Genomic DNA, 19,233 nt, shown 5'->3' with positions numbered 1-19,233 from the left:
TAAGTTTGATTCTTTGCCCTAGCCTCATAAATTAGGTGCCACAATATGACCTTGTAGAGAGGAAGCCAGCTTTGCTCTATGCCCTTTCAGAGATGCTGGATGGACATGAAGGCAAGTATCCCATGCTGTGTATATTCTGTGAGAGAGGCAATAAAGTAAATATGGGCTACCCACCCACAGGGAGCTCCCCAGTAACCTGGCTTCATGGGTGTAGAAGCATAGCAACTAAATTACTGAGCTGGGGCCCTTTGGAGCTATGCCTTGCTGGAGGCATATGGCGAGACACAGGGGATGATGGATCATGATGCATGAGGATACCTGAAGCTTTCTTACATGTCTCTGTGGGAGTCTACTCCTACAATGCCTAGGACAAAATTGGCTTGATGAAGATGGCTTTATCCTTCTTTTCTTTTGTGCTTATGGAATGACAGCTGGATTTGGAGTTGGGGGATTGGGTTTCACATCTAAGCTTTGCCATGTATCCCTCTGTATAGCCTGGGGCAAGTCTCTTAACATTTCTGGGTCTTGTTTCCCACATCTGTAAACTGAGGAGATTTACCTAGATGATCCCTAAGGTCCCCTGTAGCTCTACATCTATGACCCAAAGTTCCTGAAGCAAGGCCCTTTGGACTTGAATCTGTCTAGGTCATTCCATTATTATTGAATTAAATTGGCAGGAGTCAAAGAAGAAGAAGGATTTGCCCAGAAACCTTTTGCTTGGTCTGATTTTTTATTTTCTTGGCTCAGCTCTAGGGCACTCCTCTCCATGAATCCTTGTGTCTTTATCAACATTCATTCACAGTGACTGAAATTTGAATTTATCTTTTCATGTCATGATTACTGTTTTGATTTGGGTCTCACTTCTCACTTTGCTTTGGAATTATAAACCTATCCAATCCTCTGGTATCTGTCTCACTTATCCTTCTCTGCTGCTGTCTTCCTACCCAAACAAAACTTTAGCCATCTTGCTAAAAGCCTCTAAGAGGATCTTACCTCTATTGGAACTGGAATTTCCCAACTGTAAGCAAAGCTCTGGCTGTTGGCAAAAGCAAGGTCTCATGAGAAAGGTATTTTGTGGATCTGTAATTCATTCTAATGTCAATCTTACTGACAAAAGATTAAAATTCAATTCTGCTCTGAACATCAATCATAGTACAAGCACAATTGTAGCCCTGAGAAAAATATGATTCCAGTTAGACTGTTCTATGGGCTTTCTTTCAGAAAGGCCTTTTAAACAGGCATAGTGCTTAATGAGTTAACCTGGTTACAGTACTATAGTAGACCAATATTGCAACATGCTTCATAGCTTTATTTTTACCCTGCCTCACCATAGCACATATCCCCTAAAGAGCACTTCCCTTCCATTATGCTGTGGTCTGCGCTTAGTTCTCTAGACTGACATTTGCAAGTTTACCACTCCTAGAGGCCCTATGCCTTCTCTGATTCTGTGTTCTCAGGGTAGATCCACTCACAGAAGGATGTGACTTCTCTCATGTGTTGCTTTTTGTGGCATGGTGACTAGGATGCTGGCTTTAGCATCAGAAAGACCTGGGTTCAAATCCTATCCCAAGCCCTTACTAACTGCGCCACCCTTGATCTCTCTGAGCATCATTTTCCTCATCTACAAAATGGATATTTAATAGTATCTGTTTCACAACCTTGTCATAAAAAGCAAAAGAGATAATGCATATAAAATACTCTGTAAAATATAAAGTACTCTATCACATCAGTCACTATTATACAAATTACTCAAAATGTCTTCTGAACTCTTCATTAATCTACTTTAATGGAGAGGAACACTGACATGGGTAATCAAAAGAAGTAGATTTACATTAAGTAATTTTCACCTTGCTGTGGAATAATACCATATGCATTTTTTAAATGAAGATTTATTTTGCTGGAAATTTTTTGCTTTATAATAAATTATCTCTTCAGAACTAGGATACCAAGGGGGAAGATCTTCTGAAACACAGATAAGAATTAGAAAAGGAAAAACAACCTTTAAAAAAAAAAAAAAAGTCCTTAAATCCACACTCTGAAGTTCATGGACTTGACTGGTAGGATAACTGCTCATGCCCTCATGAAGCTATTACTTACTTTCATTTTTCACAGTTATTTTGGTTGTCTGATTTCCAAAGCCACAGGTCACTAAAGTTGGGAAAGGAGAAGAGGGTAGAGAGACTGCTTCAGGAAGACCTAGTGAAACCTTGAAGAAATAACAGCTTACTAACAAGGGAGAACATAGGAAAAGTACAAAAAATATCTGGAAGAACTAAAAAATTACAGCAGTCAGAATATAGAGATGATAATTGATCCATAGAAGTAAATGAGATATCCAAAGAGGGAGAATGTAGAGGCAAAGAAGAGGGTCCTGGACAGAGCATCAAGACACAAAGTAGGTGGAAGAAGCATGATGATTTATCAGAGACCAAGAAGACAGTGTCAGACAAGTAAAAGGAGGAGGAGGAGATAGAAAGAGAGAGACTGAATCAGAGAAAAAAAAAGAGTCAGAGACAGAGAGAGGAAGAAGAAAAGAAAAGAAGGAGGAGGAGAAGGAGGAGGAAAAGAGGAGGGAGAGGAGGAAGGATGGAAGAGGAGGGGGAGGAGGAAGAAGAGGAGGAAGAAAAGGAGAAGAGAGAAAGAAGGAAAACAAGGAGAAGGAAGAAGAGGGAGAGGAAGAGAAGAAGAAAAAAACGAGAAGAGGAGGAAGAGGAGGAGGGGAAGAATGATAAAAACATAAGTAGGAAAGATAATACAGGGTGAAAAGATAATCAATAATGTCAAACACTGAGGAAAGCTCAACAAGATTGAAACTGATATAAAGCTACTGGATTTAGCAATTAATCACTGGTAAACTTAGAAAAAAAGTTTGTTGAGTGGTGGGGTCAGAATCCATGTTGTAAGGGGTTGAGAAGTGAGTGAGCAATAAAGAACTAGAAGCAATGAGTCTGATCAGTTGTGTTTTGTTCATTTGTTTTAGGAATTTTGCTGTGAAAGGAAAGAAAAATTGAAAAAATGAAGATCTCAACATGTTTGGGGAAAGAGTCAATTGATAGAGATTAATCAGAGGGGGGACTGGATCAAGGGCACATGTTGAGGAGCTGGCATTGACAAGAAGAAAGGGCACTTCCAAGATGAGAACAAAGGAGAGAACGGATGATGATGATGATGAGAATATTTTTAGAACAGAATTAGGGAGAAGAGGGAGCTTATGACACAATCTCAATTTGTCAATAAAGTAAAAGGTATGGGCTTGTTCTGAGAGGGAAGAAGGGGATGGTGTAGATGGCTCGAGGGGAGTTTTAGATCATACTCAATGCAGGGAGTGATAATGAGTCAGGGAAGAAAGACCAAAAAATTTCTGTGTATCAGAGTAGGCCCAGCTGATACGAGAGAATACCAATTTGTAATTGACCCAGTTAGCATGATTGTATTGCTTCCTCCAACTGGGTTCCACAATATACAATTAGAAATGGAAAGGAGGAGTGACTAGGTGGTACAATGAATAGAGCACCAGCATCAGGAGGACCTGAGTTCAAATTTGACTTCAGACACTTAACACTCACTAGCCATGTGACCTTGGGCAAGTCACTTACCCCAATTGCCCTGCCTTCCCCCCTCCAAAAAGCAAAAAAAAAAAAAAAAAGAAATGGAAAGGAAGATGGTGAAGTTAATCCATGGTTGGGGTGGAGCAGTTGAACTATCACGTACTGATCCAAGTGCTGCTCTTTGTGGGTCAATTAAAAGCCTAATACCTTTTCCATTTGATAATCTCTATGTCCTCTTTAGATAGTTAAGAGTAGGTAGAGTGCTGGACCTGGAGTTAGGGAGACAGAAGTTTAAATCCGGCTGGACTTAGACATTACTTGCTATGTGACCCTAGGCAAGTCACCTAGCCTCTGTTTGCCTCACTCTCCTCAATTATACGATGGGAATAATAACAGCCCCTACCTCCCAGGACTGTTGTGAGCATCAAATCAGATAATATTTTAATAACCCATGAGCAAGAAGTAGCATAAGGAATATCGTTAAGGAAGTGTATGATCATAAAAGGAAATATTCTGGTCTTGTATCAAGAGTAAGGGATAGACCATTTGGTTCACAAAATATTAATCTGTGCACACTTCTCCAGAACACATCTACTGTGGGGAAAAAAGTATGCTGATAAAAATGGTGATGATGGTTTTATGAAGATGATAGCTTTCAGTGTCAATATCAATAGTAACAATATCAATAGTCAAAACAGCACAAATATATGTATACACACACACATTTGTCCAGGCTCATGATTTCATCAATATGAAGAATCTCCATTGTAGAAATTCTTTTCACTGAAACAAAACAACAACTTCTTAATAATGGAAAAGTTGCCTGGGGAAGTGACAAGTTAAGTAACTTGCCCAAGTTACTTAAGTCAATAACTTAGTTAAGTAAGTAGCCCAAGTAGCTAGCAGGTGTCAGAGTCAGACTTTGAGCTCAGGTCCTCCAAGCTCCTAAGGTTAGCCCTTTGTTCATTACACTAACTTGTTTTGTGACATTTTCCAGGCTAAAGTATGATTAAAATACTATTTTGAGTATACCAAACTGAAAAAAAGTGCTAAAGAGAAGAGATTACTAGGGTTTCCAGTTCTTGAGTACTTAGAAATGATTTAAGGAGGACTTTTCTTGAAGCAATGCTTTTGAGATAATTTAATTTTAACTTTGGGCAAGGGATTGGAGAAATATGATGGGATATCAAATGGTCTTTTCCTACTTTATTCCATTTTCTTAATATTACCATATTATCTCACAAATGTAGAGAGGCCCAAGGATTTTAATGCAGTTGTAAGATTTAGTAGTTTAAAACTGCACTAGGATTTTTGGGACACCCTCTATTAGCATAATAAGCAAACCTTTCTAGGAGGATATAACAAGTCAGGAAGGAAACTATGGTATCATTCAAGGACAGGGTAAGGGAAATAAGAAGTAAATAGCCACCCTCCCATCTCACACATACATACACACACACACACATATACAAACACAAACACACAAATTTTGAGTGTGACAAGGATTAAAAGACTTGGAAAATTTGGAAAGTTTGAAAAGGTCTCCAGAAGCCCAGTGACTTCTTGAAATAGCATAACAGCAAACTATAAAATGTAGTGGAACTTAAGAAAAAAGCAAATGGATGTGACGGGTAGAAAGAAAGAAGGGAAGAGCAATACATTTAGTCTAAAAATTACAGAAAAAAAAAAAACAAAGGAGTTGACATAAGTATCAGTGGGGGAAATGAAGGTTATCATCCTACCCATTAAGCACCATTGTTCCCAATGGTGCCCATGGAAACCAATACACAAGTAGAACCAAATAAATGGTGGATATTTAATGTTTTGTTTGTGTTTTTCAGATTTTTCCTGGTATTTCTGAAATGGCTGGAAAGCAGACATTAGAGAGAAGAGAAGGTCTCTAGTGATTCCAAGTTTTCTTTTGAGTTGATTCTACTGGGTTTTTTTCAAATTTAATTTATTTTATTCTGAACTTTAAGAAATAAAACAAGTATTTCCATAACATAGAACAATAGAAAAAGGTGATCGTACATGAAACTGCAAAACTATATACAACTTGCAATTCATTTTAAATATATAATAAAGTCATCATGTAATGTTCTTTTCTCCCTTTTTTTCCTTCCCTCCCTAGTGGATGGCTACCATTAGACACAAATATGTGCATGTATACATATCTATCTATCTATCTATCTATCTATCTATCTATCTATCTATCTATCTATCATCTATCTTAATTATACTTATTTAATATATAGTATATAAATATATACATTTATATGTATGTACATTTTTATACCTACATAGATATAGATATATGTAAAATCATTCTATACATTTATTTATCAGGTCTTTCTCTGGATCATTCTATACATTTATTTATCAGGATGCATATCTGGATGCCTATAGCATGTTCCTTTATATGTCTTCTATTGTTAATTTCTACATTGTAAGCTTCTGAGCATCATAGATTTAGAGCTAGAAGGAATCTTAGAGGTCATCTACCCTAAGCATATTCATATTACTGATGAGAAGCCTAGAGAATATAAGTAACTTGCATAAGGTCACACAGGTAGCATATGGCAAAGCCAAGATTTGAACCCAAATCCTCTGGCTCTACATTCAGCATCATCTGCTCCTTCATACCATAGTGATCATCCAGTACAATGTCTTACACAAAGCAGGTCCTCAATAAGGAAAGTGTTGATTTACTCTGGGGCTCGTCATGAAAAAAACCTACCATTTTGTGGACAACTTGGTGATAATTCTTTCCACACTTAGTTTTTTATCTTTATCTTTAGAAAAAGATATAGAGTCTGCTGCCATGGGGCCAATACTTGAACCCTGACTTGCCAGGAATTGCCCAATCATCTACTCTGTGGGCACAGCCTTTGCAGACCCAAGATCCATTGGACCCATGGTCCAATGTTGACTTTGATCTTTAGTAGAACCAGTGTTTCCATTACTGAGAATTGAGACAATGGCAAATCATCTGGATAACTTGTCATTCCATCCTAGAAAAAGGACCTGATTTAGCCAGATTAGATGTCTATATCGAGTTAACTGATGAGATTTCATTTTGTGTTCTGAAGATAGAACTACTTTTCTGTTTGTAGTCACTATACTAAGGTCATAAGCTAAATAGTGCAGCAACCACACAAAACAATTTTTATTGCTAATAAAGCAATGTTAAATCAGTCACAAGGGCCTGAGCTGATTTTTTACATCATTAAATTCCCAATTAAAAGTATATTTGTGAGTGCAGGTGGGTCATCCAAAATCCAAGTTCCCTGATTGAGTTTGTATTGCAGTTCAGCTAAATATTAGTGTTTGACATGCAAAAATACCCAATTTGTTGTGAATTTTTATAATTCTTTTTATAATTCTAATCACATTGGGAAGGTGGGATGTGGTGAATTGCCTTATTGAGATGGATATCTATATCTATATATATATATCACATAGCACTATCTCTTTGTCAGAATAATTCATAACTATATACTTTCTGAAGTCATGACTTTGGACCTAATATGTTTAGTTATGAAATTTAACTGGAGGTAGAGTTCTAAACTGGAAAACAGTCATTGAAACAGGAATGACTAAAGTAAAAATCCTGGCCCTGAGACTCACTTGGCGACCTTGAAGTGTGGTTCAGCAAAAGTATATTGATTCTGGAGTCAGAGAACCTAGTCAAGTCAAGTGTTAATTTAAAACACCTACTAAGGTGAAGGGGACAAGTTTTTATCTAGTGCCTACTATGTGCTAGGCCCTAAGTGCTTCACAAATATCTCACTTAATCCTCATAACAACCCTGTAAGGTAGGTGCTATTATTATCTCCATTTTATAGGTGAGGAAACTTAGGCAAACAGTGGTCAAGTGGCTTGCCTAGACACAACTAGTAAGTGTCTGAAGCTGGATTTGAACCTGATCTTCCTGATTCCAGACCCAGTACTCTCTCTGCTATGAAGCCTAAGCTGCCTCAATGTGCCAGGCACTGTACTCAATGATGGGGATACAAGAAAGGTAAAAACAAATAGTCCCTATTCTCAATGAGCTCATAGCCTAATTGGGTAGACAACATGCAAATACCTATATGCAAACAAGATATATACAAGATAAATTGAACATAATGTCAGAGGAAAGGCAATAAAGAAAACCTGAATAGGTTAGTTCCTTGAAGAAAGTGGACTTTAGTTGAAACTTGAAGGACATTAGAGAAACCAGGAGGGGGAGATAAAGAAGGGAGAGATCCAGGTATCAGGGATGGCCAGTGAAAATTCTTGGAGTCAGGAGACGGAGCATCATGTTAGAAGAAAGGCAAAAAGGCCAATGTCACAGGATCGAAGGAATGGGTAGCACAAGGGGAGATGGGGGAAATGGAGTTTTTGACTTAGATATTTGTTCTTCCTAGTGCCTGTCACTTTCCTTTATTGAAATTTACATAACATACATTAAAATACTTGTACATTAAATACACACTCAGATTCTGTTTTGTTTGTTATGCTTAATTGTGCATGTAAGTTTCCTGAGGGCAAGGACTATACCACATTCATCTTTTTTATCAGCCCCACCCCCAAGTATAGTATAGAATACAGAGTAGGGGATTTACAAATATTTGTAGAACATACTAATGATGGGCAGCTAGGTATAGAGCACCAGACCTGGAGTCAGGAAGACCAGAGTTCAAATCCATCCTCAGATACTTACTAACTGTGTGACTCTGGGCAAGTCACTTAAGCATCTTTACCTCAATTTACTCATCTGTAAAATGAGCTGGAGAGGGAAATGGCAAACCACTCCAGTATTTCTGCCAAGAAAACTCCAAATGTGTTCACAAAATGTCAGACATGACTGAACTGAACTGATGGTACTCTCTGGTAGTAGGTCCAAGTGGTGAGGGAGGCATATTTTCTCTTTTTGGATACTAACAAACTACAGGAATAATGCATTAAGTTCTGAAAGAGTGAGCTTCACATCTTACCAGCAGGAAATGACTTAGAGAAAATTGGGCATATTTCGTACCAGGAAACCCACAGTGCTAATTATTTTTAACCACAAAACAGAAGTCTGGATGTTAGGGGCCTATTAGCTTACTTATACCCTTCTTATTCATAAAAGTTAGCATGTAGCACTTCTCAGGGCCCAGCCATTCTGCATTCCCTGCTGGGTTTCTTAAAGATCTCCAATACTTCTGACATTTACTTTCACAGACTCTTAGAAGTATATGAGACCTCAGAGGTCATCTGAATACAGCCAGCATCTGAATAGGAATCCCTTCTAGAGGACATGATGATGCTGGCCCAGTGGCCATTAGTCTGTCAGAGGAATGTATCCCTCAGGGGATCATTCCAGCTATATTTGAGCACTGGTCAATCAATCTCACCAAAACAACAATCAATTTAAATGACTCTAAATTCAATCTGAACTAGATGACCTCCAAAGTCCCAACCAGCTGGAAATCCTATGACTCGTTTATTTGCCTGGGTTCCGGTGTTTGGTTTGTTTTTAAACTGAGTCACCTGAATTAACTGGTTGTTTGAGTGGGAGGAGCGCTTGGAAGCAACCATTGACACAATCTTCTGCTCCAAGTTTGAGGCACCACAATTTCTGTCAAGTCACATAGGCTGGCCTTAGAGAAAGAGCTCTAGGCAACTGATTTCTTGGGCTTTGTGGCGAAGAAGTGAGCAAATTTCTGGGGTTCTTCAATTCATCTTTCCATTCTTTTTTTTTTTTTTAGATTTTAAGTAATAGTTCTCATTTGCATAGCTTTTAAAAGTTTGCAAAGTGCTTTGCATATATTTGCTCATTTGATCCTCACATCAACCCTGGAAGGCGTGTATTATTATTATTGCCCCCATTTTATAGGTGAGGAAACTGAGACTAAGAAAGGCCAAGTGGCTTGCTCAGGTCATGCAGCTAGGGACAGGTTTTGAAACAGATTCTTGATTATAGGGGTAGGAGATTATCATGGTAAAGGTACAAGGGCAGGAGATAGTGTCATGAGTTTAGGGCACCATAAATAGTCCAGTTTGACTGGAAGGCAGAATTGTGTCCCACCTTCCATGCTATGCTAAAGAGTTTGTATTTTGTAGAAGGCGTTACAGAGAGAGCTACTGAAGGGTTTTTGAGTAGGAGCATGTCGCAGTTAATCCCATACTTTAAGGAGATAATTTGGCAGCTGTGTAAAGAATGTATTAGAAAGGGGTGGCTAGGTAGTGCAGTGAGTAAAGCACCGGCCCGAGTCAGGAGGACCTGAGTTTGGTTCCAGCCTCAGACACTTAACACAAAAATAGTAGCCGTGTAACCTTGGGCAAGTTACTTAACCCTAATTGCCCTCCAAAAGGCAAAAAGAAAAAAAAAAAGAATGCCTTAGAAAAAGGGTGGCTGCTAGAAGATACACAAATTAGGATGTTAGATATTATCCTCAACCCTTCCCTTTCCTTCAGCCCAGTTTGGCAATCATCTGACAAATTATGCCATTTCAACCCCACAATATCTCTTGCATGCATCCCCTTCTCACTACATATTCAGCCACTGCCTTCTTAGGTTTGATCTCCCTGTCTCAATCCATCCTCTGCACGATTGCAAAAATTATTTTCCTGAAGTGCACATCTGACAATGTCATTCCCCTATTCAATACAATTCTCATGGTTTACCACCGGCTTTGGGATCAAATATAAATTCCTTTTCTTGGCATTTATACCCCTTCAAACACCTTTCTAGCCTCATTACATATTAGTCTCCTTCCCGTTCTCTTTGGTTCAGCCAAACTGGTCTTCATGCTGTACCTCATATGCAACACACCATCTACCATCTCCATGTAGAGAGAAACAAGGGCCCAGGATAGAGCTTTAAGTGACACCCAAGCTTAGTGGAGAAGGAATGATGTGTCATGGAGGCACAAGCAGGAGAATTAGTCTTCACAAGAAAAGAGACACATCATCCTCTTAAATGGGGAAAAGATAGAATTTAAAGCATGCAGACTTCTGAAGGAGACAGATTTGGGATTAGGGAAGATTTCTTAGCACTCTGAAAGTCATCACCAGAAAACCATGTAAGAGGTACCCTCTCCTTTGTTCTGCCACTCTGACAAGACCTAAGGAAGAGTGTTGGTACCTGCTGGAGCACTGGATATCTTTTTGGTTTCATCATTGAGTTGCTGTCAAGGGGCACCAAAGCCTATATAGCTTCAGTGCCATTTAAAAACACAGTTAAGGCTCCCCTTGGGGACTGGGAAACTGTCCCTTGTTATATAATAAATATCACAGACTTATTTTATGCATTAAGAGAGACACCTGGGAGCAGCTAGGTGGTGCAGTGAATAGAGCCCTGGAGTAAGGAGAACCTGAGTTCAAATTTGGTCTCAGACACTCAACACTTACTAGCTGTGTGACCTTGGGCAAGTCACTTAACCCCAATTGCCCTGCCTTCTGCCCTCCAAAAGGAAAAGATGAAAAAGAGGGACATCTGGCATAATAGAATACCAGTCTTGAAGTCACAAAGACCCATGATACTTGTTTGGTGACCATGGACATGTGACAATGCATCTAAGCCTCAGTTTCCTCATTTGCAAAATGGGGAAGGGCAGAAAAGGGGAAAGGGATAAGCATTGGTAAAGAGCCTACTATGTGCCAGACACTGTGCTAAGTGCTTTTACAATAAATATCTCTGATCATAGGATCAGAATGGGAAGAGACCTTAGAAACCATCCAGCTCAACCACCCTCAACTTATGGATAAGGAACTGAGGGACTGAGACTTGCTTGGGACCCGTCTGTCATGGAATTTGAACCCAGATCTTCCTGAATAAATAGTCCAGTGCTCTATTATGCCACTGTAAGTCTCAGCAGACTCACAGGAATCAATCTTGTGAAGCTCAAACTGTAAGGGCACTCAGAGATCATGGAGTTTAACTTAATTATTTTACAGGTGAGGAAACTGAGGCCCAATAAAGTTAAGTGTCTTGGCCAGGTAGTAAATGGCAGAGCCAGGATTAGACCCAAGGTCTTCTGATCCCAAATCTAGCACTAATTCCGCTCATAAAGTTTGTCAAGTATTTTGCAAAATTTTAAGTGCTACATATTTTTGTCAGTTATTATCTATCGCTCCTTTCCTCCTTGGCTCTTTTCCACCAAAGAGGGCTGTAGCCAACTCATGCCTTTAAACAGTTAAGGTTTTTCTGATTGCGGTGAAGGTACCACAAAGCCCCTGGGTAAATATCCTGATCTACCACAGTGAGATGAATGTTCACATCTTGGTGAAAACTACCACAAACCACACTCAACAGCAAAACAGAAAGGAAGGATCAAATTCCACCAGGGAGAAGAACTAGCCACTCAATGTGAGATGCACCGAGGTGGTGCCCAGAAGAATGAGAGTAAAGTTTCCAGAGCATTGCCCAAGGATCAGTTGTTAAATCATCCAACCACCAATGCCAATGACCCTGAGGATGACCAGTCCCAAGGAGCCTCCCCCAGCCAGTCCCTCAGGATAAGAACAACAGCTTGCACCGATTTTTTTTCTCAGGGTGTTTTTGCTCTGGAAATAAATAAAGGGCTTCTATTCCATCCTTGTCAAGGTCTGGCACCTTTCCTAGCATTGAAATTCACAGCAAACTCAAGAAGGATGAGGTACAAGCCAGACTAACAAAACAACCATGATGGTTTGAAAAGAGATTCTTTCTCATTGGTAGGTTGGTAAAAGAGGACTTGGTCATTCTTGTTCAGCTTGGCAAGAAGAATCACAACCAAAGGGGCAAAGGACGTGTGCTTTGTGATTGAGGAGACACAGGGCCAGCTAGCTTTTGGACTAGGTTATGACACATGCCATACCTTGTAGCTGAACTCCCCTGGGCAAGAGGCCCACAATCTCCATGGTGGGGAGCTCATCCTCTTCTCCATTGGAATTGTTGGGTGGCAGAGCGCTCCTGCCTGAAAAGGCTGGCCTGGTACCTTCAGACATGGTCACTTTATCAGCTCCTTGAAATGAAAAGGAGTCAGAAAAAGGTACATGAAGTGAGTTATATTTGAGAGATTCAAAAATAGAGAGAGATTTATCAGCATGCAATGGTACTTGAGATACACATTTTTAGTTTCACATAAATAAAAAACAGACAGCAACAAGCGTCAATTTAATGATAGAGTACAACTCCCCAAGGGCTTAGAAGGTATTTTGTGCTTGTCAAAACATGAAAAGCGGGGGGAAGGGGTAGACATTTCCATAAAGGGGCTTATTTGAGGAAATGAAAAATTCTAAAGATTTCATGAATTAGTGTTATTTTTTCCTCCATTCCTCGAAGACATTACCTCTCTTGAGACTTATTTATATATGTAGATACATTCACATATGTGATGTGGATACATAAACATACAAGGTAGAACAGTAATCGAATGTGACTGGATTATCACAAGAATTCAGGATCAGGTTGTCACCAGATAAATTAGAAGAGGGTTGTCTTTAAGGATTCCAGACATTAATTAATACAGATTAGGTGGAACAGATCACTGGACTTGGAATCAAGAAGACCTGAGTTCAAATCTGGCCTCAGATATTTAATAGTTCTATGACCCTGGACAAGTCACTTAACCAATTTCAGCCTCAGTTTCTTCATCTATGAGATGAGAAAAATTCCTCCTACCTCACAGGGTTATTGTGAGGATCAAATGAGATAACATTTGTATGGTTCTTTGCAAATCTACAGGTGCTAAATATATTTTAGCTATGATGATAATGATGATGATGCAAGGATACTTTAGAAATCATGCAACACTTCACTTTAGGTTGCAAAAGTTTACCACCTACAGAATATCTAAGAAGACCTGGTGGCTAAAATTGTAGATCAGAAACTCACTACCTTTCATAAAATGTCAAATCTCCATGTTATAAATCTAATTCAAATATCCTTGAAAATTCAGCAACAGCAACAACAAACTATACTGGATTTAGAGCGTTACCACATCCAAAACCTTAGCTTGCACACAATTGCTTGTACACAACACTCATCCGTTAAAATTTAAGAATAATGTTTTTAATACATGTTGCCATGACAAATTCTGATGATCTCCAAGTTACATGGCAGAAAAAGATTTTAAAATATTGAAACCTAACAAAAGAAATCAAAACCTTGTGAGAAAAGGATGAAGTCTATATCCTCTCCATCAACCTGGTTGCCGCTGGAGAAATCTTTAAAATGCTCTCAGTGAGCCTATAAAAGGTGAGCAGTTAGGTGATAAAGTTGATGGAATGACAGGCCTACAGTCAGGAAGATGAGTCTTCCTGAGTTCAAATCTGGCTTCAGACACTTTCTAACTGTATGACCCTGGGCAAGTTATTTAAACCTGTTTGCCTCAGTTTCCTCATATGTAAAATGAACTGGAGAAGAAAATGGCAAACTACTCTAGTATCTCTGCCAAGAAAAGGACAAATGGGGTTACAATGAGTTAGACTCGACTGAAATGACTCAACCAAACAACACCATTAAAGTTCCCAGCTATTATTGTTACTCATCTAATTTCTATCTTTCCTGAAGGAGTTCAGATAGGAATGGTCCTTGGAGAAGATACTATTCTTCTATTATTCCTTTAGATTTAATATTCTTTTTTTACTGATATATTTTATTTGTTTCACTTTCACTTCCAAATATATTCCTCCCCTCTCGCCTTCTGTAAAGCCAATGTGATACCCACAGCAGCTGCTATGAATATGCATATATATTTTCAGTGTAAATTTGCAAAATATAATAAACTCTTCCTCAAATTCAAGACCAAAATATTTATTTTAAGCATTACTATTAGCATACCAGGAGGTAAGAATTATCAAGGTTCTCATCACTAATCCAGGGAATGCTAACATCTCAAGTATTCTTTCTGTTAGGTCTCCCCACAAACAAGTTCCCTTAGGCAAATTCCTCCCTCTGCTCTGCTCTGCTCTGTGCTCTCACTCTGCTTTCTGCTTTCTGCTCCCTTTCCCTTGGTCAAGCTCCTTTCACACTGGGCTCTAGGTGACTCACTCAGGCTCCATGTAACTCAGGCTGTATCACAGCTGTGAGCCAGACCAAAGCCCAGAGCAGGTCATATAGGCCTATGAATGGACAGGGAAGATTTTCCTATTCCATTAACATTATACCTTCCCAGAGACCCAAAGAATGAAATAAAGAATGAAAAAGAGGAAAAAAAAATAATTCAGCAAAACTAACCCACACATCAATTTAATCTGACAATATATATAACTTTTCTTTTTAATTTTTTTTTTTAAGCAATTGGGGTTAAGTAACTTGCTCAAGGTTACACGGCCAGGTGTTTCTGGGTGGGTGCTGTGTCTGAGCCCAGGATTTGATCTCCAGGTCGTTCTGACACTGGAGCCGGTGCTCTTACTCTCTGTGCTACCTGGCCGCCCTATATAACTTTTCTATACACATAGTTCCTGATCTCTGCAAAGAAAAGAGGGACTCATTTTCTCAGCTCTTCTAGTGATTACTACAATGCCAGCCACACAATAGGCTTTAATAAATGCTTGTTGTGGTAGGGAGGAGGGGTGGGGGGAAGTGGCATTGTGAGTAAAGCTCTAGCCCTGGAGTCAGGAGAACCCAAGTTCGGTTCCAGCCTCAGACACTTAACACCCACCCACACACACACACACAAAAACCTAGCTGTGTAACCTTGGGCAAGTTATTTAACCCCAATTGCCCTCCAAAAGGCAAAAAAAAAAAAAATAAATGCTTGTTGACTTCTTTAGAGTCAAGCTTGGTCATTATAATTACACAGCATTCAATCTCAGGGTTTTTATTTTTATTTTTTTGTTCTTTTTGTGATTTTTATTTTTATTCATTTTGAACTTAAATATATATTTAATATTCTGTGAATTAGTGCACAGGTTTATAAAATAATGGCCTTTTGTATCTATATAAAAGTTTGGGGGTGCAAGCTTGCCTTCTAATGTGTTCAGTCCTGTCCAACTCTTCATGACCCCTTTTGGCATTTTACAGGAATGACTTGCCCAATGTCTACCATGTTTCCCCGGTAATAAGACCTATCCCGAAAATAAGCCCTCCCCTTACTGTGTAAGATTCCTCTAAAATAAGCCCTCCCCCTAAAATAAGCCCTATTGAGATTGCTACTGTAGTGAAGGTGATCCCCTGCGCTACACACTACATTACGGTACCCTCTGTATGCACCGTCCCCCCCCCGGGTGAAACGCACGCCGCGCTCTGAGCTGCATCCAATCAGAGCTGCAACAGTGAGCACATCATCCTGTTCTTCCTCAGTGATTTGCTTGCTAGCGCCATTGAGAGCAGTGCCTCGGAGGAGAGCTGAGGCAGGACAACATAAAAACCCAGTATGTAAGCGGGAGTGAGGGGGCATGATGGAGGAAAAAAGAAGAACTCAGGGGGCATGATGGAGTGAAAAGAAGGACTGATGGTCATAATTTTATTATTCTGTCTGTTTTGACCCCCAGACATGAGTACAAAAAGGAAGAGCTATACTGTTGAGTATATGAAAGCAATTGTAGAGGAGTCACATGGCGAGAATCTTGCAGTTTTCTGTAAAGAAAAACTTTTGGATCTTCGAATAAATAAGCCCTCCCCTGAAAATAAGCCCTCTGGTGTTTTTCTGTCCAAAAAATATGATAAGACAGTGTCTTACTATCGGGAAACATGGTAGTAAGTGTCTGAAGCCAGATGGAACTCAGGTCTTCCTTATTCCAGGCCCAGTGTTCTATCCATTTTACCACCTAGCTGTTACTTAGATAGTGCCTAGAATTTTATATAGCATTTTACATATGTTAATTCATTTGATCATTTGATTGTCAAGCAAAATGAGGTAAAAGGAACAGGTCTTTTGGGGGAGCAGGAGAGGCTGAAAACTAGTGTCCGTGATTTCATTGGTTATGAAGTTGCAACAGTTCTTCAGTTTATAATCTTAGTGAGTTGACCAGGACACTGAAAGGTTGAATGAGTTGGCTAGGGTCATACAGCTAGTATGTCAGAGAGAGTACTTGGACTCAGGTCATCCTATCTCCAAGCCCAGGGACTCTCCATTGTACTCCATTCGAATGCCTGTTAGGGTGGGTAGCATCATCTCCTATTTCCTGACTCAAATAGGTTAAATAACTTACCCAAGGACACGCATTAGTTTAGTGACAATAAGATCCAATCCCAGAGCTTCTGGCTCCAAATCTGTTGCTTGAAAACATTTCTGGAACGCTTCCTTTGGAATTATCTTCTAGGATGGTCTACAAGCCTCACATGAAAACCAGCATACTAATTAGACCACTGCAATTTCTTACTATTGAGTATACTGAATAAAGTGCTATAGGAATTCCAGAAATGTTTCCATTAACATCCTTGTAGTAAATGTATAGTTTCTCATGATTACCACTCTGAAGGGGACAACTTGTTTTTTCAGAGGCATATTCTATTATTCTTTTTTTTTAATGAACATCAAACATATCATTAAGCTAGACAGATACAAATGAATACTGTGTGACTGAGGGGGAGGGCGAAGAAGAGAGGGGAAGAGACAGTCCATCGGAAAGAGAAAGAAGAGAGTAAGGTATTAAGAGGAAGAGAAAAGGGGAATAAAAAGGAGAGATAGTCTGTTATCTGGAAGATGGAAGAGGAGAGTGAGCTAGGCTTCACTAGGGCACAATTGGGTTTTCTCCTACTGCTCTGGGAAACCTCTGGGTCAGAAGCTGTTGATTTGGAGCGAAAGAGATATGTGAAGGAGGAGGGAGGGAATGCATACTAAAGTGTTTGTGTATGTTATGGATTAAGTTCACAATTTAAAACATCGAAAGAGAAAAGAAAGAAATTGCAAGAAGGAAGCTTGAAGATGAAAGACCAAAACATGACAGTTTGCAGGAGTTCCAAGAGTCCGGACTGTAGGAGACCTGGGGAGAAGAGATTTCCCTTCAGGGGCAGGGTGGAGTTTATTTCTGGTAAAGCTTGAACATACTTAGAGGAGGGTTTCAGAGAAACCAGCCTAGAGCCAGGATCTTCCCAGTCCCGGTTCATCTTATGGAAGGTGCTCAGAAGCGCGCAGGCAGCCAAATCTCTTTCCTGCTAACCTCCCCCAGCCATGCATACCAACACCACCCACTCGTCTTCTCTTTGACCTTCCTCCCTCCTCGCCCCGCACCAGTGCCTTGGAGAGCACAGAGTAAACCCCAAATTTAGCTCCAACAGGTTAACTTTTTAGAACGTGGCATGACCCAGCTTTAAGAATTCCTTTCTACAAACTTGATAGAAAGTGGCCCCTCTGTGGTCTAGGTAAGAGCCGGTGATGAAAGGACAAACGGACCGGAATTAGAGAAAGTGGCAGCTTTTAAAGAGTTCCCCTCTCCTCTCATGCAAGCAGCAGCAGCAGTGCCGCATCCCTTCTACCAGGAGAAGGCTAGGCTCCAGCTACCGCAGAAACCCAGGGAGAGAGGATGGATCACACCTGGGTATAAGCAGGTCAGCGTCAAGGGTTCCAGGATGAGAGAAATTTGCTTTAATTTTTGTTGTGCGTTCATTTTTACCTGTTTTTTGAGGTTCCCCTGAGCTCGCTGTTCTCTCCTCCTGAGACTCCTTGAGACTTCAAGCTGGACAAAGTCTGTCAGGGAATGAACAGAAATACCAGAAGTTGGGGGCTCTTAAGTAATTTAAAGACTTCCCTCCCTTCCTTTTTCTTTTCCTCCCTCCCCCTCTTTGAGAGGGTTGGGTTTCCTCCCTGCCTAACAGCTGGAGCCAGGATTTCAGTCCACTCCCATTCATTCACTTCTATCTTCCTTTTTTCAAAGAGATTCTATCCTTCTCTTCTTTCATCTCTGACATATGTCAGAAGAAAACTTCTCCTGTCATTTTCGAAAAAGTTCATCTTAATTTCTTTATTCTGCTTCTCTTCACTCTACTCCCTATATCATCCCCCATTCTCTTCTTCAGTCCTTGCGCTAGCTATTTTTCGCAGTGGTGTCTCTGAAGTATTTAGAAATTAACTTTCATGGCTTGAAGAAGAGAAGGATTGCAGACCTGCAGATACACTGAGTAGCCATTTGTGAGTGTGTCACACAAATGTGGCATATAACAATTGTGACACAAAACAAGACAGAGAAATAAAGTTATATACAGGTATACTCTTGAATCAGCCAGCCAGCCTCAAGTATGACCCAGTCTTCACTTCCTATAGTATCTGGAATCAATAATGTCTAACCCAAATAGAAGCAGTGATACTATTTCCAGGAAAGTTTGTAAAAACACACGCATACACATTTTTAATTAAAAAAGTAAATAAAAACAGGAACCCTGCTTTTATCCCCAAGTTTTCCTATTTATTACCCCAATAAATTCTCTATTCATTTAATTTCAAATACTCAAAAATCACAATAATCTTAAGAGAAAATCAAATTATAAATTATATCTAACAATTTTTTCATGTTCCTAACTCAACTTTAGATACTAAAAGAAAAACATGTTAAAATAAATCATTACAGAAAAACACGTTAAAATAAATCATTTACACAGATATTATATATGTACATATTTCCTTCTAATTCCATGGCTTTTAAATATCCTAATTGTTATACTTCTCCCCAAGAGAAAGACAACAATCAACAAACATTTGCTAAGTGCCTACTCTGTGCAGTACTGTGCTGCACACTGGGACGTGTGTGTGTGTGTGTGTGTGTGTGTGTGTGTGTGTGTGTGTGTGTG

At 39.6% G+C, this 19,233-nt stretch overlaps 1 protein-coding gene across 2 annotated transcripts in view; it reads right to left on the bottom strand.

The window, feature by feature from the left end:
• The window catches only part of F13A1 (coagulation factor XIII A chain), a 407,127-nt gene that overhangs the window by 181,426 nt on the left and 206,468 nt on the right, over nt 1–19,233 (bottom strand). Inside the window, exons 2-3 of one of the 2 annotated variants that reach the window (XM_069103537.1) lie at nt 18,063–18,152; nt 12,377–12,523 (exon numbers count right to left, since the gene is read on the bottom strand). In XM_069103537.1, coding sequence (XP_068959638.1) covers nt 12,377–12,506 — 130 coding nt within the window. In that variant the 5' untranslated portion in view covers nt 12,507–12,523; nt 18,063–18,152. Of the gene's footprint in view, nt 1–12,376; nt 12,524–18,062; nt 18,220–19,233 lie in introns of those variants that run through there. The other variant, XM_069103536.1, reaches the window with a different exon arrangement.

Source organism: Petaurus breviceps, unplaced genomic scaffold, assembly GCF_028583685.1.
Source record: "Petaurus breviceps papuanus isolate PSGF00001 unplaced genomic scaffold, PetGlider_PUasm1.0 582, whole genome shotgun sequence".
Lineage (NCBI taxonomy): Eukaryota > Metazoa > Chordata > Mammalia > Diprotodontia > Petauridae > Petaurus > Petaurus breviceps.
This window is presented reverse-complemented; position numbering and strand designations above follow the sequence as displayed.